General features: G+C 50.6%; 2 protein-coding genes across 9 annotated transcripts in view; one reads left to right on the top strand and one right to left on the bottom strand.

Moving 5' to 3' along the window:
* CCDC167 (coiled-coil domain containing 167) overlaps positions 1-26,368 on the top strand; it is a 48,136-nt gene that overhangs the window by 4,897 nt on the left and 16,871 nt on the right. For 2 of the 5 annotated variants that reach the window (XR_005224821.2, XR_006289759.1), the window contains exons 2-5: positions 2,760-2,854; positions 9,498-9,550; positions 10,596-10,784; positions 12,843-13,810. Coding sequence is in view for 3 of the 5 variants with exons in the window: in XM_007071675.4 (XP_007071737.1) it covers positions 2,760-2,854; positions 9,498-9,550; positions 12,843-12,946 (252 nt within the window). In the remaining 2 variants the exon portion in view is untranslated. Of the gene's footprint in view, positions 1-2,759; positions 2,855-9,497; positions 9,551-10,595; positions 10,785-12,842; positions 13,811-26,368 lie in introns of those variants that run through there. The other 3 variants (XM_007071675.4, XM_027833873.3, XM_043543497.1) reach the window with 2 other exon arrangements.
* Positions 7,927-26,368, bottom strand: part of CMTR1 (cap methyltransferase 1) — a 63,413-nt gene continuing 44,971 nt past the window's right edge. For 2 of the 4 annotated variants that reach the window (XM_037895517.2, XM_043543496.1), the window contains exons 19-24: positions 25,424-25,515; positions 24,698-24,766; positions 23,120-23,167; positions 22,346-22,458; positions 21,758-21,866; positions 14,431-17,809 (exon numbers count right to left, since the gene is read on the bottom strand). In XM_037895517.2, the coding sequence (XP_037751445.1) occupies positions 17,677-17,809; positions 21,758-21,866; positions 22,346-22,458; positions 23,120-23,167; positions 24,698-24,766; positions 25,424-25,515 (564 nt within the window). In that variant the 3' untranslated portion in view covers positions 14,431-17,676. Of the gene's footprint in view, positions 14,040-14,430; positions 17,810-21,757; positions 21,867-22,345; positions 22,459-22,498; positions 22,608-23,119; positions 23,168-24,697; positions 24,767-25,423; positions 25,516-26,368 lie in introns of those variants that run through there. The other 2 variants (XM_037895519.2, XM_037895520.2) reach the window with 2 other exon arrangements.

Genomic DNA, 26,368 nt, shown 5'->3' with positions numbered 1-26,368 from the left:
AGCTGGAACTTTTTAAACATAATTAAGAGTCTGGAGGATTTTAGTTGGTAGAAAGTCAAAATGTGAGGGAGTGGCACAAAATAAACTCTACTTACATCATATTGAATGGTGAAAGTGGTGAGTGAAGCGTGCACTGAGAGATGGCAAACAAAATGAGAGACATCCTTAAGGAAGAGCCAGTAGTTGGTGGCATTGAGAGGGGAACGGAGGGCACAGGAAGGAGAAGAGACATTGGGAGGAAACGCTGGCCATGACTGATTAAGCATTGGTGCTAGCAGTTGACTACTCTGTTGTGGGGTTTGTCTAACTAGACTAAGATAAAAGGTGAATGTGTTAGCTGGCATGTGTTACGGGTTCTGTCTACACTATGCGTTAACACAAGTTAGTTAAAACACTTTAGGTAACACATTTTAAAAATGCACCTTTTATCATCCCACTCGACACAAGCTGTTGGAGGGGTTTCTTTGATGAAGTGCTAATAATATAGTTGCTTGTTAAACATGATCACTCACTTCCCCCCAACCCAGGAAATCCAGACCATGTTCCCTGGATCAGTGCAAGCTGTGGGCTGTATAGGCTCAGGGAAAGCTGGTGTTCTTGCTGCCAGGAGGATCCACACAGTGTTTCGTCAATGACAGCAAGGTCCCATCTCTCTGTATCAGTCTGTTGTCTCTAGGTTGGTACACAGATTGTAAGCCCCTTGGGGCAGGGACCATTTTTGGGTCTGTGTTTGTACAGTGAGGTCCTGGTCCATGGCTCCTAAATGCTATGGAAATACAAATACTACTACTACTGACTTGGAAACTGCAGTCTGGTAAGAAGCTGGGCGGCTTGAATCTTGCTGTTATAGGTGCCAGATTATTGTGTGTGGGGGGGCCAAAGGGATGTCTCGTGGCACCACCCCGCTGGAATTGTTGGGGGTGGGAACAGTGGTTACAAAATCCCACACCAGCCCTTGTGTTCCTGTCCCAGGCAGACCCTACGGTGCAAGAAGAGAAGCCACCTTTGGCCACCAGCTCCACCAAATCATAATTTGTGGCTAGTGGAAAAATTCTACTGCTGGTTCATGGTAGAAGGGGCAAGTGCTGCCTTGACTTCACCAGACTCCCCTGCTGCTGCCCTCTAATGAGCCCACTCAGTTACTGCCCTCATTGCCCTATGCTGAGTCTGGTCAACTGCACCCCTCTGCGTGAGCCTTTCTGTGCTTGCCCTGAGCAGAGTGAGAGAGAATTGTTAATTAGTCCAGGATTGAGTTGTAAGTGGTTAATCAGAGATCAGTGTCATTGATTTTCCTGTGTAATTATTGGTGGTAACATCCTTTCTCACTACCTTGGAAGGTGATGTGGTCTTCGAAAGCCAAGGCAGCTGGGTTTAATTCCACCAGGTTAATTTACACAGAAAACTGCTGTTCCCCAGCTTGCAGGTTCTAAAGTATCTCACCAGGTGAGAGCCAATTCTTCTGGCTGCTTGTCCCTCCTCAGCCCTGCTTCTGCAGCCTGCTGCTCATGCACAGCACAGGGTGTGGTGGAAGATGATTGCAATGGGGCTAGCAATGATTTCAAAGCTAGTTAATGTCAAAGGTCATGTTCTTCGTGGGATTTGCGTGTCACCTTGTCTAATTATCCCTGATATTTCTCCCACTGGACTGCAAGCGTGTAAGGCAGAAGTTTCCCTCTGGAAAGCTTAAAGCCCTGATTGCTGGGTTTGGAATAGCCAGGATTCCCTCCAGAATTGTTCAGCTGTGGTATAATTGATTCCTGGGGGAGTCGTTCCCGAACTCAAGCATGTTGGTCACCTCTGTTTGTGCTTCAGCCATTTGATTTTTTTTTCTCCCTCTTTCCTTTCCTCCTCACCCCAGAATAAAGGCAGCTTCTTGGAAAATAAATTAACTTACTAATTAGATGACTAGCTTAAGTAGCTGCAGTAACTTCTTGCTGCACCGTGACTGAACCCAGATGCTTGGTGCAGGATGGCGATCTCTCAGCAGGGCAGAGGCAGCGGGGATGGTTTTGGCCTTGCTCTACTCTACCAAATATTGGAGACCTCTGTGCTGAGGCTGTTTGTTCATCTGTGGTTCAGGATTTCTACAACTAGTCTGTGCTGGAGGCTGTGGAGCTAACAGATTTTAACGAGGAATGTGACATCCGCTGCTCCCTCCCACCCCCCATCACACAGCCAGCCTGAAGTGCCTCATGCTGTCTTAGAATCTTAGAATATCAGGATTGGAAGGGACCTCGGGAGGTCTAGTCCAACCCCCTGCTCAAAGCAGGACCAACACCAACTAAATCATCCCAGCCAGGGCTTTGTCAAGCCTGACCTTAAAAACCTCTAAGGAAGGAGATTCCACCACCTCCCTAGGTAACCCATTCCAGTGCTTCACCACCCTCCTAGTGAAAAAGTTTTTCCTAATATCCAACCTCTACGGGCTCTTCAGCACTACCCCAGTTACAACTGGAGTTGATATCCCAAGGACTTAGCACCCCAGCTGTGTGGGATGGAGAAGTACTGAATTCTTACAATGATAAATATCTATGTGCTGTGATGGCTGTGTCCTAACCAACTTACCCACCCATTCTGCTCAGGCCAGGGGATCGGAGAGCCTCATGAAACCTATAGCTCAGCTGATTTTTAGGAGTGAGGTGGCAAGATACTGCAGTGGGGCTGCCACCCCTTCTCCTGAGCTGGGAAGGCTGGAGCTGCTGGGCTTTGGAGGGAAATTGGATGCCGGTGATGATTGTGGCTGCTGCTGTGTGTTTCAGATTGATGGCCTGGAGGAGAAGCTGTCCCTCTGCAGACAAAGCATGGAGGTGGTGGACCTTAAGCTGCGCAGAGAGGAGCTCAGTCCCGAAAGAAGGTACTGGTGATTCCCCTCTATTCAAACCCAGATAGTGATGCTGCAGGCTATGTGCTCATGCAAACCACTGACCGTTAGCTTTGTTAGTAGTACCCAGTAAAACCTCTTTGCCAAAAGAACAGGAATTTGCCAGGCTGGGCCCCCTTTTTGGAGCTTGTTTAGGAATGGAGAGAACTGGTTTTCTTTCTCTTCCAGGGAGGTGGGGGCTGACATGGTGAGAGTGCTGAGCTTGGCTTCAGCTTCCCTGTTTGCAAACCCTCTGTGCATGCAGCCCAAGCAATGCCCAGTCCAATTTGCCCTGGTCTACACTACGAGTTTAGGTCGAATTTAGCAGCATTAGGTCCATTTAATCCTGCACCCGTCCACATGACCAAGCCTGTTTTGTCGACTTAAAGGGCTCTTAAAATCGATTTCTGTACTCCTCCCCGGCAAGGGGTTTAGTGCTAAAATCGACCTAGCTGGGTTGAATTTGGGGTAGTGTGGACGCAATTCGACGGTACTGGCCTCCGGGAGCTATCCCAGAGTGCTCCATTGTGACCACTCTGGACAGCACTCTCAACTCGGATGAACTGGCCAGGTAGACAGGAAAAGCCCCGGGAACTTTTGAATTTCATTTCCTGTTTGGCCAGCGTGGCAAGCTGATCAGCACAGGTGATGATGCAGTCCCAGAATCGCAGAAGAGCCCCAGCATGGACCAAACGGGAGGTACTGGATCTGATCGCTGTATGGGGAGAAGAATCCATGCAGGCAGAACTCCATTCCAAAGGACAAAATGCCAGTATATTTGCCAAAATCTCCAAGGGCGTAATGGACAGAGGCTATAACAGGGACACACAGCAGTGCCGCGTGAAAGTTAAGGAGCTGAAGCAAGCCTACCAAAAAACAAAGGATGCAAACGGTTGCTCCGGGTCAGGGCCCCATACATGCTGCTTCTATGATGAGCTGCATGCAATTCTAGGGGGGGGGGGGATCCCTACCACTATCCCACCACTGTCCATGAATACCTGCAAGGGGGGAGTCTCACGCAACAGGGATGAGGATTTTGTGGGTGAGGAAGATGAGGAGGAGGTGGTTGAGGATAGTGCACAGCAGGCAAGCGGAGAATCCCTTCTCCCCGGCAGCCAGGAACTGTTTATCACCCTGGAGCCAATACCCTCCCAAGGCGGGCTCCCGGACCATGAAGCCGGAGAAAGCACCTCTGGTGAGTGTACCTTTGTAAATATAATACAGGGTTTAAAAGCAAATGTGTTTAATGATTAATTTGCCCTGAAGACCTGGGATGCATTTGCGGCCAGTATAGCTACTGGAAAAGTCTGTTAACGTATCTGGGGATGGAGCGGAAATCCTCCAGGGACATCTCCACGAAGCTCTCCTGGAGGTACTCTAAAAGCCTTTGCCACGCGGTGGGGGAAGGCCTGTTCATGCTGAGCTGTTTGCATTTGGCTGAGAGGGATCTTCACTGATACTAGCCACACGGTGGGCTCCCCCTATCATCTCCGTCCCAGAGGCTAGCGCAGATAAAAACGCACTCGCGATGACATGTTCTCAGAGCTCATGCAGTCCTGCACTGAAAGAGCTCAGCAGAATGTGTGGAGGCAAACAATGGCAGAGAAAAGCGTTAAATGAATGCGCTGAGAGGAGGGAGGATGCAATGCTGAGCCTAATGGAGGAGCAAACTGACATGCTTAGGCATCTGGTGAAGCTGCAGGAAAGGCAGCAGGAGCACAGACCGCCGCTGTAGCCCCGTATAACCTCCTGCCCTCCTCCTCAAGTTCCATATCCTCCTCACCCAGAGGTCCAAGAATGTGGGGGAGAGGCTACGGGCACCCAGCCACTCCACCCCAGAGGAATGCCCGAGCAACAGAAGGCTGGCATTCAATAAGTTTTGAACTGTAGTGTGGTCTTGTCCTTCCCTCCTCACCCACCCCTCCCAGGCTACCTTGCGAGTTTTCCTCCTATTTGTGTGATGAATTAATAAAGAATGCATGATTTTGAAACAATAATGATTTTATTGCCTCTGAAAGCAGTGATTGAAGGGGGGAGGTCAGTTGGCTTACAGGGAAGTAGAGTCAACCAAGGGGGCCGGGTTTTCATCAAGGAGAAACAAACAGAACTGTCACACCGTAGCCTGGCCAGTCATGAAACTGGTTTTCAAAGCTTCTCTGATGTGCAAAGCGCCCAGCTGTGCTCTTCTAACCGCCCTGGTGTCTGGCTGCGCGTAATCGGCTGCCAGGCAATTTGCCTCAACCTCCCACTCTGCCATATACATCTCCCCCTTACTCTCACAGATATTGTGGAGCGCACAGCAAGCAGCAATAACAATGGGAATGTTGGTTTTGCTGAGGTCTAACCTAGTCAGTAAACTGCACCGGCAAGCTTTTAAACATCCAAAGGCACATTCTACCACCATTCTGCACTTGCTCAGCCTATAGTTGAACTGTTCCTTACTATTGTCCAGGGTGCCTGTGTATGACTTCATGAGCCATGGGAGCAAGGGGTAGGCTGGGTCCCCAAGGATAACTACAGGCATTTCAACATCCCCAACGGTAATTTTCTGGTCTGGGAAGTAAGTCCCTTCCTGCAGTTGTTCAAACAGACCAGAGTTCCTGAAGATGCGAGCGTCATGCATCTTTCCCGGCCATCCCACGGTGATGTCGGTGAAACGTCCCTTGTGATCCACCAGTGCTTGCAGCACCATTGAGAAGTACCCCTTGCGTTTTACGTACTGGCTGCCAAGTTGGTCCGGTCCCAAGACAGGGATATGCATTCCGTCTATCGCCTCACCACAGTTAGGGAATCCCATTGCAGCAAAGCCATCCACTATGACCTGCACATTTCGCAGAGTCACTACCCTTGATAGTAGCAGCTCAGTGATTGCGTTGGCTACTTGGATCACAGCAGCCCCCACAGTAGATTTACCCACTCCAAATGATTCCGACTGACCGGTAGCTGCCTGGCGTTGCAAGCTTCCAGAGGGCTATCACCACTTGCTTGTGAACTGTGAGGGCTGCTCTCATCTTGGTATTCTTGCGCTTCAGGACAGGGGAAAGCAAGTCACAGTTCCATGAAAGTGCCCTTACGCATGCGAAAGTTTTGCAGCCACTGGGAATTGTCCCAGACCTGCAACACTATGTGGTCCCACCAGTCTGTGCTTGTTTCCTGGGCCCAGAATCGCCTTTCCATGGCATGAACCTGCCCCATTACCACCATGATGTCCACATTGCCAGGGCCCGTGCTTTGAGAGAAGTCTGTGTCCATGTCCTCATCACAGTCGTGATCACGCTGTCGTCGCCTCCTCGCCTGCTTTTGCAGGTTGTGCACATGCTGCAGGATAATGCGCGAGGTGTTTACAATGCTGATAGCAGCGGTGATCTGAGCGGGCTCCATGCTTGCCGTGGTATGTCGTCTGCAGGAGAGCAGAGTTGCAGCGGAAGCGGTGGATGACGACGGATGCCACGAGAATATATATTTATACAGAACGACGAGAGGACCTGCGAGGTGGATTCATGGCACCAGGAGAGCGTGGAAGCGGTGGATGATGGTGGTTAGCAGTCCTACTGCACCATCTGCTGACAGCAGTATGGCGTCTCCACGGAAAAAAGACGTGAAACTATTGTCTGCTGTTGCTTTCATGGAGGGAGGGGCAACTGACGACATGTACCCAAAACCACCTGCGACAATGTTTTTGCCCCATCAGGCATTGGGAGCTCAACCCAGAATTCCAATGGGCAGCGGAAACTGTGGGATAGCTACTCACAGTGCAACGCTCCGAAAGTCGACGCTAGCCACAGCACTGTGGAGGCACTCCGCCGACTTAATGCACTTAGTGGGGACACACACGATCGACTGTATAAAATTGCTGCCTAAAAATCAACTTCTGTAAATTCAACCTAATTTTGTAGTGTAGACATACCCTCAGTTTCCAGAGTTTGGACCCCAGCACTGATAGGAAACAGCTGTGTGAGCTGGACAGATGTTCTGGGTAGCAGCGTGCAACTGATCTTGCCTAGCCCACCTGAGCTCAGAGGTGCAGTAACTAGTGTGTGCTGAATATTCAAAGCACCCTAAGCCAAATCCTAGGTGGAATCCAGTCAGAATAATCCCAAGGGGACTGAATTTTGACTCCATCCACCATGCATGTTTGCATGGGGACCTGGTTGCAACAGGGATCTAGGGTGGACCTAACTATGTCTCTCAACAGTGTAGTGAGATGGTTAGTTTCCATTTCCACTCCCGAATGGAACCTTGCTGTAATTTGGTCCCGCTAACCCTAGTAGTGCTATCGGCAGAGCCTTTCCCTCAATGTGATCACCCAGCCTCAGCTATGTCCCTGCTGAGACCTGTTTCTTCCATTTGTTAGCAGCCTATTGCTCCCCTCCTAACAGGGAAACTGAGCCATCAAGTCTAGGCACAGGAAGAGAGCAGCCCACCAACTAGATCCTGTGAGCCCATTGTTCCATCTAATCTATTCTCCAGAGCTCAGCCCAGTTCTAGGTGTCCCAAGCAATGTGCTTTTACCACTTCCCTTGAGAAACTCTTTCAGACTTGCCATTAAGTTCTTCTATTCAGCCTAAATGTTCCTGGGCTTGGTTTCTCCCCATAACTCCTAGTTTTCCCCCATAGGTTATCATGCTCAATTTCTCTCCTTTATCAGAGTTTTCTGTCTCCTCTCTCCCCACTTTTTCAGTCCTTATCTCTCAAAATTCTTTTTGTCCTGAGTTAAACTCGTCCTTGTATGTCACATCACCCAGCACCTTCTATGCCCTCCCTCAAGTTACATCAGTCTCTTTCTGTTAATGATGTGACCAGAAGCCTCACCTTACAGTGACCCACTGACTATCTCCCCTGCCCTCAAATTCAATGTGTTGCCACTTACCATTACCCTGAGTTCAGCCTTTCAGCCAGTTCCCAATCCATGTGATAAGGCTCCTGTCCTTAGAACAAATTTGTCAGGAGAGGTGCCCAGGTCTGTGACATCCAGTCAGTGTTCTGCCAAGGAAGTGACCAAGCTTGGCTGCTCATGCTTCTGCTAATGTCTAGCTATCTCCAGATTTTTTTTTTTTTTTTTTTACTGTTTGTCCCATGAGGGAAGCTATTGACCTGGTGAGCCTAAATCACTGGGATAGGTCTGCTTTCCAATTTTGCTCTCCGCACCCTCCAAATAAAGCCTGACTGGATTCATAGTAAGTTTAGTGTCTCATTGCCTGGGCTCCGTGTCATTCTGTCCTGCGGAGCTGCATGTGTTCAGCTTGGCCATGCTTTTTAAACCGTCTCATTTCCTTCCTAAGCATGAGAGCCTTTCCCCTTGATTTCTCTAGCTAGGCAGGCTTGTAAGCAACGATACAGCAGCTCAGCTACTTCGGAATCAGTTCAGTGTCTCTTCTCATTTCCTCATGGGCTGCACTCTGCATTTCCTTTTCCCCAGTGTATTTCAGAGTCCTTCTTTTCCTCTCCTGCTATTAATGCACCCTGCTTTATTACAGCCCTTCTCTCTTCCCTTAATGAACTGTACCATAAGGCTTGGATCCAGCTGAAATACAAGTGCCTGCTTTACCCTAAAGGGGAACAAACTGCCCTCTGACACAATGCCACAGAGCCTCCCTGGAGCAGGGAGATAGATAATTTGTTGTTGTGTGTTTGTTTACGCCCCCTCCCCCCCCCCCCCCCGAGCTGCTGCAGCTTTCAGGCCTTTAAATTGTGGATTAATCAATCATTGTGCAGATGAAGATACAGGGTTTTCAATCACCCTGAATTGTGTGATACAGCTGGTTCTTACTGCAATCAGACAGCTCCTTTGCCTGAGCCATTAGGGAGTTTGTGCAAAATGGGGGCCTTGGAAGCAAAGTGAAGAATGTTTCAATCTTTGGCTCTGAAATGTGGGAACAACATGGGGCCTGTGATCTGGTGAGCAGAGTCAGGGAGTTCTCTTCCAGACTCTGCACCAAGGCGATTCCCTCCTTTTGGCGGTGATGGGAGAGGGGCACTGTGAGGCTTCATGTGTGCGAAACCATCTGTGAAAGTGCAGAAGCTTATTTGTGTCCAGTGGTATTTTGACAGGCCTGAGCCTCCACATGCCCTATTCCCAGGGCCAGGTGCTGCTTTTCCTTGCTTTCCCGGAGCATTCTGAACAGCCCAGCCTGTGGGCATTTTCCTCACTGGATCAGAAGAGCTCATGTCTTCCCTGGGGAAGCCAGAGCTGCTGGGATGTGATCACCCACTGTACGAGGCCCTGCCTGTCCCTGGAGCGGACATCAGAGCCTCTTGATCCAGAGGGAGCAGCTCTCCCCGTTACTTGGAAAGGCATTTCCCCTATGCCAGGTGGGAGTTGCTTTTTAGCCAACCCTGCAGCACTGTCCTAGTGTTCAAACAGGCTGCCCTGAAGTGGGAGTCTTAGCTACCATTCATGCACAGCAGTCTCCAGGGAGGAAGACTTCTAACCCTTTGGACCCTCCCCTTATGCAGTAGGGGGATGACAAGCTGCCAGCCCCCCCTCCCCCAAGGAGAAAGGTGGAGGGTCTCATTTTGTGTACAGCCCAGAACTCCTCTTTTGGGGCAGAGGCTTTCCACCACCCTACAGCATATTAGCTTGTGCAGAGCAATAGCATCTGCCAGTGTGTAACAAGGCTGCATCTTCTCATTACAGAAAGTCACTGGAGAGAGAGAGAAGCCTGCTTCTGACCAAAGCTGAAACCTATGGTAAGGCCATCTTTAAATCTAGCCACTCAGAGTGAGCAGCGGCTGGGCAGGATAAGTGCAGTGCAGACTGTGGTCAGCTTCCCATTTAAACTCCTGCCCCACTCTCTGATTTGCCTTGGAGCTTGGGCTCAGCCAAAAAGGGACTTTGAGGGAGAAGTTGAGGCAGATCTATTCAGCTGCTTTTAATCTGAGAGCAGGTGCCTGCTCAGGTATCCCATAGCAGGGACCAGCCTGAGGCCCGTTAAAGGGGTCTGGCTTTGCAGGAAGTGCTGCACACCTGCCCTCTGGAAACCAGACCCCTATCAGGCCATCTCAAGTTGGGGACTTAAGAGCACTCGTGTCTCTTGAAAGTCTTGGCCAGCAAATTGGCCTCCCCCCCTCTCAGCCCGAGAGTCACCACAAAGGTTCAAAAAATAAAATTCAGTGCACCTGAAACCTCATCCAAATGCACAGTAGAAAACCATCCAGCAGGCTTCTACTCACATGAGTGTCTGCCCCGTCTCTAGTGGCTCAGGCCCCAGGCTGTCCCTGGAGGGCACATCAGTCTGCACTGATGCAGCTAGAGTTCCTCAAGGCCAGAGCCAGCTCGGGGAAGGCTGAGCATCCTGCCCTCCCCATCCTATACCCATCCCCCAATGGACTCATGTGAATGTGGCGTAGCCAGAGTCCCTCTCAAGTACACTAGGCATGCACCATGGGTCAGCTGCTGAACCCCTTCCCCCCAGTCACCAGCTTTGTATGTGGTGCAGTCCCCTGCACTTTCTATTCCAATCTCCAGCCAGGAAGTGTGTTTTCCTCCCTCTCTCTTCTGGGTGTCCTGCACAGGAACTGTGTGGCATTAGGCTGCCCCCTGCTGGCAGAATTGAGGGTTTTTTGTAGCCACACTCAACTCTTAAACTTTTCCCCTCATCAGGTTCTGACACAAGGCTTAGTTAGATTCATTGGAATCTTACCTGAGGCCTGCAGGCCTGATCCTGAAAGGGGGCTGCGTGCCCTCCCTGCTCCTTGACATCAGTGGTAACTGGGGACACTTATTCCCTTGCAGTGCCAGGGTCTGCCTGTAGCATCCTGTGCAGGGATGTTGGAATTGCTGAGGTTGCGTTAGTCAGCGCCCACCGCTCCTAGTTCCTCCCTGGGCAGAGGCATCAGTAGATGATTCCTGAGGCTCCGCTGCTGCATCACTGAGATTGATCCTCAGCGGGTTTGTCCGCCATGTCGATCCAGACTCCTTGAAGTGAGTGAACGTGTGGGGCTTTCCCAGAGTGAGGGAGCTCCTGGCAGCGTTCCCTCATTGACACAGCAGCTTATCTGTGCAGTCCCCAGCGCACAGGCGGGTGTCAGCCATGCAGACAGGGAAGCTGCATAGAAAGCTGCCATGTGTTTTGTGTTGAGTACTGTACCCAGCACAAGGGGGCCTTGAGTTTTGATGCCTCCTCTCCCCACTCTGCAACCTCCGTCTGAATAACTAGGCTGAGCTCAGCAAAGCCTGAGGTAAGGTTTACAACCTGTCGAAGGAAGGAAGAGATCAAGCTTTGTCTTCAGCCCAGGCAGCAGCAAGGATTGGCCTATCACCCACTTTGAGCAGGATGGGGGATGCTGGCAGCAGCTGGGATATTGTGGAACTAACAGGCAAACCTTTTCTAGATTAGCCCTTCCCCTTTCTTCAGGACACATCTGAGAGCGCTCCGGATCCACAAACTGTCACCAAGCCGAGGGCAATTGGAGGGGACGCAGTGCGCTGAGCAAGCGGGGCTTGTGGGAGTTGAGAATTAGGACTCAGCCATGGGGTAGAGCTCATTACTCATTGTTACAGTAAGATTGTAGGGGGGGTCATGTGGGTAAAGCAGATTCAGACAGACCTGCTGCTGCACTCAGAACAAACAGCATCACCAATGAGCCCCTTAACAAGTAATCACTTCTAGTAGTTTAACCTCCCCTTGTGAAGTCAGCTAGCAGCACAATGGTCCCTGAATAGACTGGATTCCCTGTGGCTGTTCAGCAGGGTGTATGCAGCAGACCCAGTGCCACACTAAACACCCCTGCAAAGAGCTGAAATCCTGCTCTAGGAACCCATCACAGGGTAGGGGCTTGCCTGTCAAATGCTAATAGCTTACAGCTGCTTCAGAAAAATCCTGCAGGGGAGAGGACAGGACTGGACTAGATAGAACCTGGATCTAGTAAAGCAGAGAATCAGTATTCAGGACTCCTGGGTTCTGTGCGCTGCACTCTTGGCAGCCACCTACTGTCCCTGCCCCTCAGTCCCCCTTTGTCAGACAGGGCAGTGATCCCCACCCATCTTCACAAAGCATGTTGAGATCTCAGGCTGCGTGGCACAAAATTAGCATTGATCAGAAAAGAAATGCTCCTTCAGACAAGTGCACTAGGCTCTGAACTACCGTGTGTGCTGCCTATCTATCTTGCACTGCCAAACTCCCTTCCCAGCCCACAGGGGTTATCCGCCTGGAATCAGCAGTGTCGAGCAGGGAGGGATGGATCTGTACTAGTGAAGTGCCAAGGAACTGTTCAAAGGTGATACAATGTAAAGATCATTAACTGCTTCTGCACAGGCAACAATGCCTATTTTGTAGGAGACAGCAAAAGACACCTATTAGAGCAGCTGACTGTATGTGCGGCTGCCAGAGCTTGAGATGTGTACGGAGTTGTGTCCCAGGTTCTGATTGAGATGGTCACAGGGAAGAGTCAGGAGCCCAGCTGGGTCAGTGACACAAAGAGGTGGTGTTGGTTTTATTTCCCATGTGAAGTTAGTTAGTGGCTGGTGACAGGTGCTAGACAGTGTCCTGCAGAGATCCATGTACAGAACAGGTCCAGCACTGGCAGCTGTCTTTATAGCCACCCTCCCACACCCTTCTCCAGAAAATGAGGGAGGCATTCTATCTCCAGGGCCCATTCAGGCCTTGGCCTTCAACAAGGGGTGATTTGTACACTGAGGCTACCTAGCCAGCAGTAGGAATTGGACTGAGGCCAAACCGCTATTAGCGGATACCTTTCAGACACTACTGAACTGGGCAGGCGGCCTCTCTTTGATCTTGTGCCTGTCCAGTCCCTCACAACGAGGGGCAGTTTGAGTAGCAGAGCTCTGCGTGTTTACAAGGAACTAGACTAGAGCAAAGCACCTGGCAGGTCGCAGCAGTCGGATGAAGCTGATCCTTGCAAGGAGTTTCCCTCCATGAGTGAGGAAAAGGGGGTTTGCTGTTCCTTGGAGCAACGGGTGGCAGCTGTGAGGCAGGAGGGGAAGCGGCACCTTATATGCTGGTTTGGTTTTGTTTTCCAGAGAAAGAACTGAAAGTGCTCCGTAAGGAAAATCGCAAGAATGCAGCCATTGCAATGGCCATGGTACTGTTGATTATTGTTGTTTACACCTGCTGGACAATGTAATCACGGTTCTCACGACTGACCACAGGGCTCCACTGCAAAGACCTCTTCCTTCAACCGATGTGCCTCCCACCCAAGGGGCTGGTCAGCTTTTCAAACCGTTAGTCACCTGCAGTCTTCACAGCCTGGACAGCCTTATCTCTGGCAGCTGAGGATCTTGAAGGCAAAGGGAAGCTACAGACACAGAACAAGTGGGTTTGGAGAGCAGACAAGTTCAGCTGGAGCCGTCTCCTCCACACACTATCCTGGGGGGCCCATGGAACAGAGAATGCAAATTAATTTCAGGGGGATGAATGACCCAAGTTCCCCTTTTCTTAGTGGGCTCTCTCTGTTCCTTGCTGCTCACTACAAGGTTTTGGAGCCTGAAATCATCACTGCTCAGCCCAGTCAGAACCTGGGAAAGCTTCCCTCTCACTGTACCTCAACCCTGAGCTGAAGGGACCAATCTCTAGAGCTCAAAGGGGCATTCAGTCATTGTGCCTCTCTCCTGTGATTGCCAAAAATCCCCATGTGTAGTAGTGCCAGTTACAGGGACACTTTTCAAAATATCTTCCCACTAACCTGTCGGGAGCCAGAGGAGTCACTACCTGAAAATGGGGTCTTGGGGGTGGTGTTTTCCTGCTGCTCAGCCAAATGAACTAAGAGGGCAGGAAGACAATAGCAGTTCCTAACCCTGGGTGTTAGTGTGTATCTATGTACAGCCCCCTGAGGCAGGGCCCAGCAAAGGGAACTGCTGTCTCAGAGGGATAGTTCTGGGACACCAAGGATCCAAACTCATTGACTTAATGGCAGGGGCGCTCTGAACTCAGGGCTGAACCTGTATTGTTTTTTAAATAAAGTCCTTTGAACATATAAAGAGCAAATGCATCTGCCTGTAGCCTTCCCCTGCCTGTGCACTTCCTGCAGCTGGAAATCTCACCAGTCAGCAACCAGATGGCTAGTATGAGGCGCTTCCCTCAAGGCTGTGTCGACCTGGCTGTAACACCATGACTTCAGAATGCACCATCCCATCCGTTCCAACATGGCAGGGAATATTCTAGTCATCAGTGGGCAGAATCCTAATGATTTTGCTGAAAATCAGAACAAACAAATGGGGCTACATTGAGCCCCTGGCATCTGGTTAGCAGAACTACCAGCTTCAACCACCTGTAACTGTTTATAGAGCAAAGAATTGGTTGATGGCAGCTATAAACACATGCCAGTATAACAACACCCCTCATTTTAGCTCTGCCCAGCCTCCCAATATGGTTTAAAAACACCTCCACTCTGAAAGAGGAGGGGGCACACGGAGCACCTGGCATGGGGTAATAAGGGGGGGGTTACAGCAAGTCCCTGAAATAGAGGAGTATGGGAGGGTGGTGCACAGGTAACTTGTGGGGTAGAATGGATGGGGCACAAGGAGTCCCGGGGCCATGCACAGGCCCCCCCCCCACAAGTTTTGTGTTCCTCATGGTTTTAGGAAACACAGACCAAAGAGCATCAACGCCTTTGTGAACTAAAGAGCTGTACTGGTAATACACAGACAATGAAAGCAGAGAAATCAACACAAAATGATACACAGCTTAATACAATACATTGTGCAATCAACAGACGTAAACATTCCCTTCAGCAAGACATTCCTCCTCCTCCTCCCCCTGGAGCCAGTGGGAGAGCACAACTTGGGTCAGCCCCTAGCCCTAGGCCAAGTTTTCTACCATCCCTTTGATACTAAGGCATCCCCTGCCCCACATGATCAGACTGAACCCCCTTCCACTCCCCCCACACTAGGGATGAGCAGCTCTGACGCACACAAAGCAGGGTACGTACAGGGCTTTGTCCTCTGGGTTCCTGGCCTTTCAACTCCGATCAGATCCTTTAGGGCATTTCAAAGCAAGCCACGGGTTTCCGAGCCCGGAGGAGCAATGGGGGATAGGAGAGTCTTGAGCCAGAGAGGGAAGAGGGATAAAACCTTTTCCCTGCAGCAGGGAAGCAGTAGTGAGGTGCTGGTGCTTCCCTCCCACAAGAGAGTGGGAGGTGTGGTTCAGTGCATCCAAAAAATACATCTCCTTGTAAAAAATACAATCGACTAAAAGCAAAGGAAATTGGGGCAATGGGGAAAGCAGGCAGCATCTCTCAAACCGCCTGCAAGCAATCGGGTTTCTTCTGCACCCTGGGTTTTCAGGACCAGGTAAAGGCGAATGGAGGCCTAGATTATCCATGGTGTATTCCCTGCGGGACGTCTCCATCCCCACAAACAGGGAGGGGCCAAGGCCCTCAGTGGGGGACACACCCTTGAGGCTGCAGAAGACACGGTAAAGGACCACAGGAAAAGGAACAGGCTCCAAGGTGGCCTGTTGGCTTCTTGCTGGCATCATGGCTGCCTTGGGGGGTCGGGGAAATCAGCAGAAGCACCAACACTTAAATACATGGTTTTAAAAGCCGACAGTGTGAAGGCTCCGAAGCGAAGCTACTGGAGGCACCATCTTCCCCATTGCTCCTCATGGAGGGGCCGTCAATAAATATAAAGTAGCCAATAATTAGCTGCATGGGGGGGGCTGCTGCCCTCTCCAGGAGAAAGGCTGCTCTTAGGCCAGGTGCCACATTCTGCCAAGGCTTTGGAGCGCCTGGGACTAAATTCTGCTAAGGGATTTGAGTCAGAGCCACATCCTGCTCTTGGATGGATTGGCAAACCTTCCCCTTGGCTGCTACAGGGCACAGGGAAAATAGGTCTGACACTTCCTCAGCCACCTTTCTGGAAAGGCCACACACCCTGAGCTTGCAGGAGGCAGTATTCTAAATACGCCAGGTCTCTTCTGGGCTCAATAGGGGGATACCCAAATACAACATGGGCTCCCACCATCCTCCAAAGTTGAGAGCTTAGTCTCCCCATGCAATGACGGTCCAAGGACAGCATTAGCCCAAGGCTGGGCAAGCTGTGACAATCCCCGTTCTGCAGCCATCAAGCCTGAACGTGCGGATCCACATTACAAGGCACAGCAAAGAAACCACCCATGGTTAAACTCATTCACACCAAGCAATTGGGGGATTAACAGACAGATGCCTGGCCACCAACTGATCTTGCAGACGCGGAAGGCTGCGCGCTCAGAAAGCAAGGCCTATGAGCTCAGGGTGAAAGTCACCCTGTGCATCACTTGAGCCCTATGAGGCTCACAGATCTTAAGTGATGCCCAGTCCTTGCGCTGCCCCTGGTTGCGAGATGAATCTCACCCACCAACTTCTACTTCTGCCAGAGCTGAACTCTCCATGTCCTAGGATACAGACCCATTCACATCCTGCATTGGCATGGGGAGGATGGAGGGGGGATGAGAATCTGAAAGGCTGCCTCTAGTTTCCAGGAGACCCACAGCTTTCTTTAAGGCACGGTCCAGGTAACCCCCCAGTCAGCTTTTCCCTTATTGCCAACCTGTGTAAGAAAAAATAAGTGACTTTGCTGCGTGGACCAGAGCAGCCAACTGCCTATTAACTTCTGGTCCAGTGGGAGACCAGGCCAGAGGCGTTTCTGAAGCCCAGCACGAAGTTAAAACAGGCAATGAGGGCAGCCCTGCTCTTTGCGGGGGCTTTGTGTACATGACGTGTAGAGGGCCCAGCACAGAAATGAGTCATGATTTCTGACTGCGATCTGCTGAAACACCGATGTCCTGCTTGCCATGCTAGAGAGTCCCAGGTTTGTGCCTTCGCTCCAGCTCTGGACCAGACACGGGGGGGGTGTTGTGTTTAAAGCCTGTTTTAACCAGGAAAGATGGGTTTCCCCTACAACGGGCCTGGTCGTGGGATTGAATTTGACTAACCAGTATGGTCAGTCAAGGTCTCCTTCCCACATGACAAGACAAGGACTTTCACAATCTCCTGTGAAAAACTCCAACACCCAAAGGCCTGCAGCCTTCCCCCTTTTGCTTTCATCCCTGAACACAGAGGGAGGGCCATTGTTAAAGGGAAACTGAGGATGGTTTTGAGCACTGAAAAAGGCAAAACATCTCAGCATTGTCCTAGGGCAGATTCATGAGCTCACACCTAGGCTGCTGGCTTGGAGTTAGGGACCTCCTGCCATGAGGACTGACTCCCTTCCACCGAGATCCTAGCATCCAGGAACTCCCGACAACCTGCCAAGTGCCTCTGGAGTGGAAGTGCTGGAGCCACTACCAAAAAGTGACCATCCTCGCATGCCAAGAGCCTGCATTTCCCGATGAGTCACCCAGCGTTCAGCAAAGGCCCATCGGCTTGAGGCAAAGGAGACAGAGGTGGCTGCTGGCAGCACTGCAAGGCCATTTAAATGCACTCTCCCCAGCTCATTCCTCCTTGCAGTCCTGTGACCATCCTCCTTTCCTCTTGGTGCTTCCAGGGAACCATACGCAGCCTCCTAATCGCTCCGGCACATGCAGGAGGGGAACCCAGACAGCAGATGCCTGGCTGTAGTTTGGAGCACTAGGGGGGAAAGCTGCCAGCCCCTCATCCCCAGGAGTGCAGTGGGATAGTACAGAAGAGCATCGGACTTCGGCTCCAGGCATCCCACCTCCGAGGCACCCACAGCCGTGCTGCCTGGGCCAGATACTTATATACACTGCTACTCACGGGCTGGAGCTTTGTTCCACTTCTTCTGAGCATCAAACCCCACCCCCCACCCCCCAGGAATCATTTCTCCTCCACAGAAGGCTGCAGCTCCTGGATGAAAGACTCCCTTCTCCTGTCTCAGTCTCCCCGCTCCAGTCAGTCCCCCAAGATTCCAAGCTGGGGGGTCAGGGGTAGTGCGCCTGGATGAAGGACAGGACTTCCTCCTTCGACAGCTTCTCCGGATCTTGCCTTTTCTGGGAGTCATGCACTTTGACGCCTTCCCCCCACTCCCAGAAGAGACGGCTGAAGTAGCAGATGCTGCAGGCAGAAAGAGGAGGCAGACAGATCAGCACAGCAAACACTGCACGTTGAGAAGGGATGCACTCAGCATAGGCTGCAGAGACTCTTTAGAGACAGCTGGCCTGGGACCACACACGACATGATTCGAGGGGGTAGCGTCAAGGAGGCCCAGGTTATTTGTTTTATCAACCCTGAGGGTTCTTCACATTTTTCTCCGCCCCAACTCCTAACTTTGGCTCTGCAGTGCCGTGCCCCGCCTGCGTCGTCGGCCGCAGAGGCTGAACCAAGGATCTCTGGATCTAACCTTGAGTGTCTACCCCCTGCGCTGTAACACCCAGCTCCATCAGCAAAGGCTGTTGTAGGCTCATCCACTTCGGTTTGTGGCCAGCCACACGAGACGGGCAGCACCACACCGAGTAAGTGTAGGCTACAGCTAGTAAGAATAGCCATCATTTTGTAGGGCCTACTCAAACAAGCATGTGCTGACACAAACCCAGACACCCCAACACGGCATATAAACTGAAGTGCGTTCCATGGAAACGGCCCTGTTAGTTGCAGCTCTGGTCAAAGCAGCAGGAGGGACAAATCAATGTCCGCTGAGACCGAGAACAATCAGTTAGGGAAACTATGTTTTTCAAGTTCCTGAGAGGGTGAAGCAAACAAGGTAATTTCATTAAAGACTCCAGAAAGGCCTGAACAGAGCACTTGGAAGGGTCAGCGGGCAGAATGGACACAGCAGGGTCTAAGCACTCAGCACACTATGGATATAGCGGGGATGGGGGAGCAAACTAACCCTCACTTTGCCAACATGGGCCACAAGTATTCCTTTTCTTTTTGCGGATACAGACTAACACGGCTGCTACTCTGAAATCTGGAGATACAGTGACTCTCCAGAAATCCGGCCCTCGACTCTTTCCTGAGCATAGACTCTCCCTGCCCCATCTGGCTATTAGTCACCCAGTGTGAAACCAGAGCTGCTAATTGCTGCAGACACAGCAGCCTTAGATTCCTACAATTACTGACACTTAATATTCACAGCTTATTTAGGTACGCTGTTCTAACAGAACGATAATAGCATAGCGACAAACGCATGTGTCAGCGGCTAATTACAGACACATTAGTGCTCACTAACTACAAGGCAGAGCATCCATTACAGAGTCACACACAAACCCCTTCCTTGCTTTGTTTTCACAGCAGTGGTTGAGTTTGGTGCTGGAATTCTGCCGGGGAGGCTGAGAGGGGCTAGCACCCTCCCCAGTTTGTGAAGCGGAACCCTCCCAGCACTGGGATTACGAGAGCTTTTTCAGCTAGCTGACAATGGAAAGCCTGAAGGATTCTCAGAGCACAGCTGCAAGCCGAGGAGGAGGCTAGAGGGGTGTGCAGGGAGCCCCCGTTTCACATCAGCCTCTCCAACTGGGACACAATCCAGGGGCCTGTGCAGTTTGCATATAGCTGCACTGTGCTGAGAAACAGACTCACAAGACTCACTTACCTAGGAGACAATAGCATAACGATATCACACAGTCCCTATTCTCTGAACCTTAAGGGCCAGACCTCCCTGTCTAAGGAACTCCCAGTCTGTCTCCATGATCTACTGACTCCCAGTTACTCTGTTCTTGGAGTCCCAGCTTCCCAGGAACAGAAGCCAGGAGTCTGGAGTCCCAGTTTCCTGCTCTAGAGCGCACACTAGGGTGCACAATGGAAGTGATGGGTTGAGTCTGATGGCCGGGAAGAACACCCAGAGATCCCCTGCTGTGGAGTGCTCAAGTGATACGTTCCTGGAGCTTCACGGAGGGTACCAGGTAATCAAACGCCGTATCCTTCTTTCCCTAGGAGCCAACACGATGCTCCTGTTTCACAGGTCTCCTTCCCGTTCCCACAGTGCTGCTCCGGCTTCATGCCCACAGGAGAGCCCGAGACAGACAGTGCTTCTTCCTCTGCTACCACTGGATAAAGCTGCCTGGCATGCCCAACACCCCAGTCCACCTGGAGTGCGCTGGGAATGCAGCAGGAACCCACACACACATGATTAGACTGTGGAGCTGCAAGCTCCTCTGGATGTGGTGCCCAACACAAAAGTCAGAACTAGGGCTGTCAATTAATCACAGTTAACTCATGCGATCAACTCAAAAAAATTAATCACGATTAAAACAATTGATCTCGATTCATTGCCGTCTTAATTGAACTGTTAAACAGTAGACTACAATTGAAATTTGAAACCTTAAATATTTTTGGATGTTTTTCTATATTTTCAAATATATTGATTTAAATTACAACACAGAATACAAAGTGTACAGTGCTCACTTTATATTATTATTTTTATTACAAATATTTGCACTGTAAAAATGATAAAGAAATTTTATTTTTCAATTCACCTCATACAAGTATTGTAGTGCAATCTCTTTATCATGAAAGTGTAATTTACAAATGTAGATTTTCTTTTTTGTTACATAACTGCACTCAGAAACAAAACAACGTAAAACTTAAGAGCCTACAAGTCCACTCAGTCCTACTTCTTGTTCAGCCAATCCTAAGACAGACAAGTTTGTTTACATTTACGGGAGATAATGCTGCCTGCTTCTTATTTACAATGTCACCTGAAAGTGAGAACAAGCGTTCGCATGGCACTTTTGTAGCTGACATTGCAAGATATTTACATGCCAGACAGGCTAAACATTTGTATGCCCCTTCATGCTTTGGCCACCATTCCAGAGGACGTGCTTCCATGCTGATGACACTCAATTGAATTTTGACTGAGCTCCTTGGGCGGGGGAGAATAGTATGTCTCCTGCTCTATTTTACTTGCATTCTCCATATATTTCATGTTATAGCAGTCTCGGATGATGACCCAGCACATGTTGTTCGTTTTAAGAACACATTCACTGCAGATTTGACAAAACGCAAAGAAGGTACCAATGTGAGATTTCTAAAGATAGCTACAGCACTCGACCCAAGGTTTAAGAATCTGAAGTGCCTTCCAAAATCTGAGCGGGACGAATGTGGAGCATGCTTTCGGAAGTCTTAAGAGAGCAACACTCCAATGCGGAAACTACAGAACACGAACCACCAAAAAAGAAAATCAACCTTCTGCTGGTGCCATCTGATTCAGACGATGAAAGTGAACACGCATCGGTCTGCTCTGCTTTGGATCGTTATCGAGCAGCACCTGTCATCAGCATGGACGCACGTCCTCTGGAATGGTGGTTGAAGCATGAAGGGACATATGAATCTTTAGCGCATCTGGCATGTAAATATCTTGCGATGCCGACTACAACAGTGCCATGCGAACACCTGTTCTCATTTTCAGGTGACATTGTAAACAAGAAGAGGGCCGCATTATTTCCTGCAAATGTAAAGAAATTTATCTGTCTGAGTGACTGGCTGAACAAGATTTGAGTGGACCTGTAGGCTCTAAAGTTTTAGACTGTTTTATTTTTTGAATGCAGTTATTTTCTGTACATAATTCTGCATTTGTAAGCTGCACTCTCACAATAAAGAGATCGCACTGCAGTACTTGTACGGGGTGAACTGGAAAATACTATTTCTTTACAGCACAAATATTTGTAATAAAAAATAAACAGAAAGTGAGCAGTGTACTCTCTGTTCTGTGTTGTAATTGAAATCAATATATTTGAAAATGTAGAAAACATCCACACATATTTAAATACATGGTATTCCATTATGGTTTAACAGCACGATTAATCGTGTGATTAATTTTTTTAATCGCTTGACAGCCCTAGTCAGAACCTCTTTACAGGGCTCCAGGCGCAGATCTTCAAGAAGCTCTGCCAGTCAGCACCATTACACAGTGTGGCGCTGCCAGGGCAGGGCCTACCACCGTCACCCAAGTGCAGAGCACTTGCCTGCTGGAAAGGACGAGGCACACTGCGGCGGCACGCGGCCCTGCTGTGGTATGCTGCCACGCCTCGGCCCCCCTGGTCGACTGACTGCTGGGACAGTACTCACTGAAATGGTGCGATGGATTCGTGAGGGAGGTCGTACGTCGACTCCTGGGTCGTCCTGTTATAGAAAAATTTCCTCTTGGAGTTTTTGCTGAACGCCATTGTCCAAGGATCTAGGGGCAAAGCCACAGGGAACAAACAGAGGGCGGGACCAGAATGGAAGCACGTCAGATTGGGGGTGATTTGAGAGGCCAGCTTGACATTCCACTTTTTTCTCCTTTCAACCCCCCAAAAGCCCTGTGTACCCAAGCTGCGGTCAATTCAATGAGGCACACACCCTGCACTCCCAGGCCAGCCTGAGCTAGTTCGGAGAGTGATGTTTCCAGCTACGAAATCTGTGATGGCAAAAACCAGTCAGTATGCATGTGACTGAACTGAAACCCCAGAGCAGCTACTCAAACCACAATGGGGGCAGCGGACTCATCTTCATCCCAATGCTGCCCGATCCAACCAGAACAGGACCTGGGCCAAATTCAGCACCGACTTCCATGGAGTTACACCAGGCAGAGCTTGGCCCTGTATTTTTAAAGAACAAAATTCCTTCCTTTTCCTGAAAATGGTGAGGAAAAAAGGCTTGCAGAGCTCTCCCTACCATTCACAGTCCTAACGATGTAGAGTCCTGTGGGCACAAAGTGCCGGTCGTCCCGGCCCGTGTAGGACAGCCGTGGTATTCCGCCTGAGCTCTTGATGATCTTCATCTCTAACCTGAGTGCCGAGAGAAGGGAGCGTGGAGGAGTTTACCCAAGGACACACACGCACTTCAGAGACAGCTGCAGTGGAATTGGATAGCACTGCATATAGCAGAGCAAACCAATAGGCCACTGGTCAGTTCTCCATGCGTCTCCCCGCCGGGGCTAGGGAAAAGAAGCCAGAACTGTGTGTGTGCACAGAACGTCAGCCAGGGAGCCAGTGCTGGAACAAGGGCCATGTCAGTGATTTTCAGTATTTAACCAACCAGGGTCTCCATTACAGGTACAATCAAATGGCAAATCTGTCCGCTGGCAACCACAAGTGCAGCTTTCCCCTGGTGCGTGACAGGGCAGGAGGGGAATGGACCTCTTTGGGCCTGGGAACAGCTATCAGTGCGGGAGGCTGCAGACCCAGCTACAAGGCTAAGTGAGCTGCTTCCCTCTAACACAGCGAAGCCCCGCATTCTGCTCCGGAACAGACTAGCCTCTGCAATGCAGAATTAGCAGGGTGACTGTCTGACCCACAAAGAACACTCCAATGGGTGACCGTGGGCTCTGCTACAGGGGTTCACTCCCAGGTACTTGTCTTGCAAATAGCAATAGATCCCTCTTGTCTCTGCGTGGCAGTTGCGAACACTGACTTGCTATGAAGCGTCTCACTGTTTCTAGTCACTTACCTTACAAAAATCTTTTCCATCTCCTCCAGTCTGTACACCTCCTTCACCCTGGGGGAAGAGAGAGAGACGCACACACTCAAGGGTTGGCACTGCGGAGCTAGCGGCTACGATCTCAGGGTGAGGCAGTGAATGTGGCAAAGGTTCAACGTGCTCCTGAATCTTAGCCCCTGACACATGGTTCGTCCCAGCTCAGGAATTGGACACCTGCACATTCACGGCTCAGTCCCCATAGGCAGCATGCAGGGTCGCTGTTCTGCTGCTCAGAAGCCAGCCCACATTGTTTCACACAACCACCGTTCCACACAGCTTGGGGATCTAAGAGATCTTTTGCTAAAGCCACACAGAGAAACCTTTTTACAGAAGGGCAGTTCCCCCAACCCCACCCACCTTCTGTGCCCCCTTCCCATATGTGGCTACAAGCATCAGGCTTTCTCGGGCAGAGGTTTAAAGCCCTTCAGAAGCAGCAGTGCGGGAGCCTGTTGGAACCCGTGGGCACTTCTGACATTACAGTCTGTTCTTTTCCCCATCAACACCTCGGGCTCCCCCAGCTGCAGTTCCTGGATGTGTGTTGACATTAACTGAGATCCACTTGTTCTCCATCTCCAAGCCTCCTGCCCTCGTTGCCCCGCCCCTTCTCCACATATTACCCTGCCCTTCCATCTTTCTATCCCCTTTCCATATCTCCCCCCACCAAACAGCAGAACAGAACTCACCCAGGAAATAGCAAGAGGCTTAAAGGGGAAATGACAGGAATAAGGCAGCCATTTTAAGGCCCCCCGCCAATGCCTGCTCTCCCTTTTTTAAGCAATTTGAGCCAGCCAGCAGTGCACATGGCTAAGTTGGGGAGCTGTGTCACTGTTCCCCTCCACCTCCAGCCCCTCTTCCCTCCAACAGCTTCTTGTTCCAAGCTAGACTCTATGTTCTTTGGGGGCAGGGACTGTCTTCCTAGGTGTGTGTTTGATGCCCAGCACCATGGGGCCCTGCTCCTTTCGGGGCCTCTGCACAGTATCAAAATAAAACTAACAAGTAAAGATGAAAGGTCAGCAAGCGGCCAACAGCTGGAGCACTCTATCGGTACCTTTCTCAGGGGTGTTTCCTAGCAGCACATGTGCTTAGCCCTGTACCCAAGGCCTTATTTCAGACTTTTAGCGATCAGACCTGTAGTCCTTGTCTGTACTAGGGAACAGCCCTGATTCAGCCATCAGCGGTCAGCAGTGTAGCTGACCAGTCAGTGTAGACGGGGGCATGTTGTGGTTTGGGCCTTAACTGGGCCTTAGCTCAACTACAAGTATGCATGTGAGATTAGCACCAGCTACTCATGGGATGGAGAAAGCATGAATGTCTGATCTCCAAAAGGTTAATCTTAGAGCCTAAAACATCCAGCCACCAGTATCATCTCCGAGATGTAAAGGGCCACTTGCCGCCTTCTAGCAAACATGATGAGACTATGACTCTGGCTATATCTTGTGTAGGCCTGGGAGCGGGCCAGGCTACGTTTCATGTCTTCCTCCTCCAGCAAACTGATCCCAAAGCCCCAGCAGTCCCAAGAAGGGGGATGCAGAAGCAGGGGTCACTCACCGGATGGGGTTCATATCCGGCCGGCTAGGCTTAGAAACGGCTTTGACAAACTTCTCCGCTAGCTGAATCCTGAACAAATGGGAAAGAGAATTCTGTGCTTTAGCTGCAGCTCTGGTGTGTTGGGTAGGTGCGGCTTCCTTGGGACAGGAGGGAGGGAGGGAGTGCCAACGGGACCTCTACAGCCCAGGCTGACACCCAACCATACTCAGAAACTGTCGGCTCACCCAGCACTCCCAGCTTGGTGTCCTGCAACTAGCAATTATGCAGTAGGGATGGTTCCCCATAGGCTCTGCTCAGCAGACCTAATCTAGTAACAAATTCAGTAATGAGTCCATGTGCTGATGAGCCCATTCATGTATGAGCAGGAGAGCGGGACTGGCAGATGTCCTCTGCTAAGGAAGGAACCGTAGGGCTCTTCCCCCTCCGCAGCAAGTCACAACCCTTCCCATTCAGGCTGCCAGCGGTGCTCGGTCTACCCGTTTTGGGACCAGCTCACTCCAGTCTCAGAAGGGAACCAGGCCTTCTCCGCTGCACAGAGGGGGTGGGCGAAGAGAGGATGCACCCACTTCAGAGAGGGTTCTTCCACGGCTCATCTTTGTACAAACGCATCAGCTAAGTGCTGTCGGTTCCTCGTGGCCAATGATCAATAGCGCGGCCAATGAACCAACGGAGTTCCCGACAGTGCTCATCCACATGCATGAGAGGAGCTCCCCAAGCCCGACCTACCGCTGGTTAAAGTGCTGCTCTCGGACGTCATTGCCATTCAGCACCAAGACATCCAGGATATGGATAGCCTTGATTTTTCGCTGGGCTTTCCCCTAAGGAGAGAAACACAGGGAGTTACATTACAGGCTGGCTGTGGGTGTTCTGTCTGTTTTATACAGAACACGAGCGTCTGCATGACTGCCTCCCACCACCACCTTGCTAACTTCAGAGGAGGAAACCCCACCTCCTGCCACTGGGAACTTGTTTCTGCTGCAGGTTCTCCCCCTTCCCCCCACATGTCCCCTGCTTTAATCTTCCATCCTAAAATAGCTGTACATGTCCAATGCACCAGTCCCTCAGAGGAGGGCTGGGCACAGCTCTCTGAAGCACGTTACCACCTCTCTGAGTCAGCTGGATGCCCTACAAAGTGCTCCCCTCACAAGGCTGAGCTTGCTGCACCACCTCCAGGAGCAAGGACACGAGCCTGGGCCCTGAGCTCCCATGCGGCAATGCCACGTAGCGTGGGTAAGCCTCCAGACTGGCCCCACCTGTCTGTTTTTAAGAGCTGCAATCATCAAGTGGCTGAGCATACATGGACACGCAGGCCTGTTCTAGGGTCAGTGACTACTCAGCCTCATACAAACTAGCCACAGGAATCTACTCAGCTTAGTTCACAGCAGATCAGTGCAGTAACAGCACCATCTTCTACACACAGTTCAACCTCGACCAGCCGAGTTAGCAAAGGGTCACGTTTCATGACCTCTATTAGTTACACTGAAAATTCCCTTGATTATCAGAACAAGTTCAGCATTCCCCCCTCCAGGACAGTCACAGAAACAAAACTGAACAATATTTCAAGAAGCCTGTGCATTAAATATTCCCCGTATGTTGTTTGGGACGACTGACGTGCTCAGTTACAGATCGTTTTCACATGCATGTTACCGAAATAAAACAATGCCAGCTGCC

This window comes from Chelonia mydas, chromosome 3 (genome assembly GCF_015237465.2).
Source record: "Chelonia mydas isolate rCheMyd1 chromosome 3, rCheMyd1.pri.v2, whole genome shotgun sequence".
Taxonomy (NCBI): Eukaryota; Metazoa; Chordata; order Testudines; family Cheloniidae; genus Chelonia; species Chelonia mydas.
The sequence above is the reverse complement of the archived record's forward strand: the minus strand, read 5'-3'. Positions and strand labels throughout refer to the sequence as shown.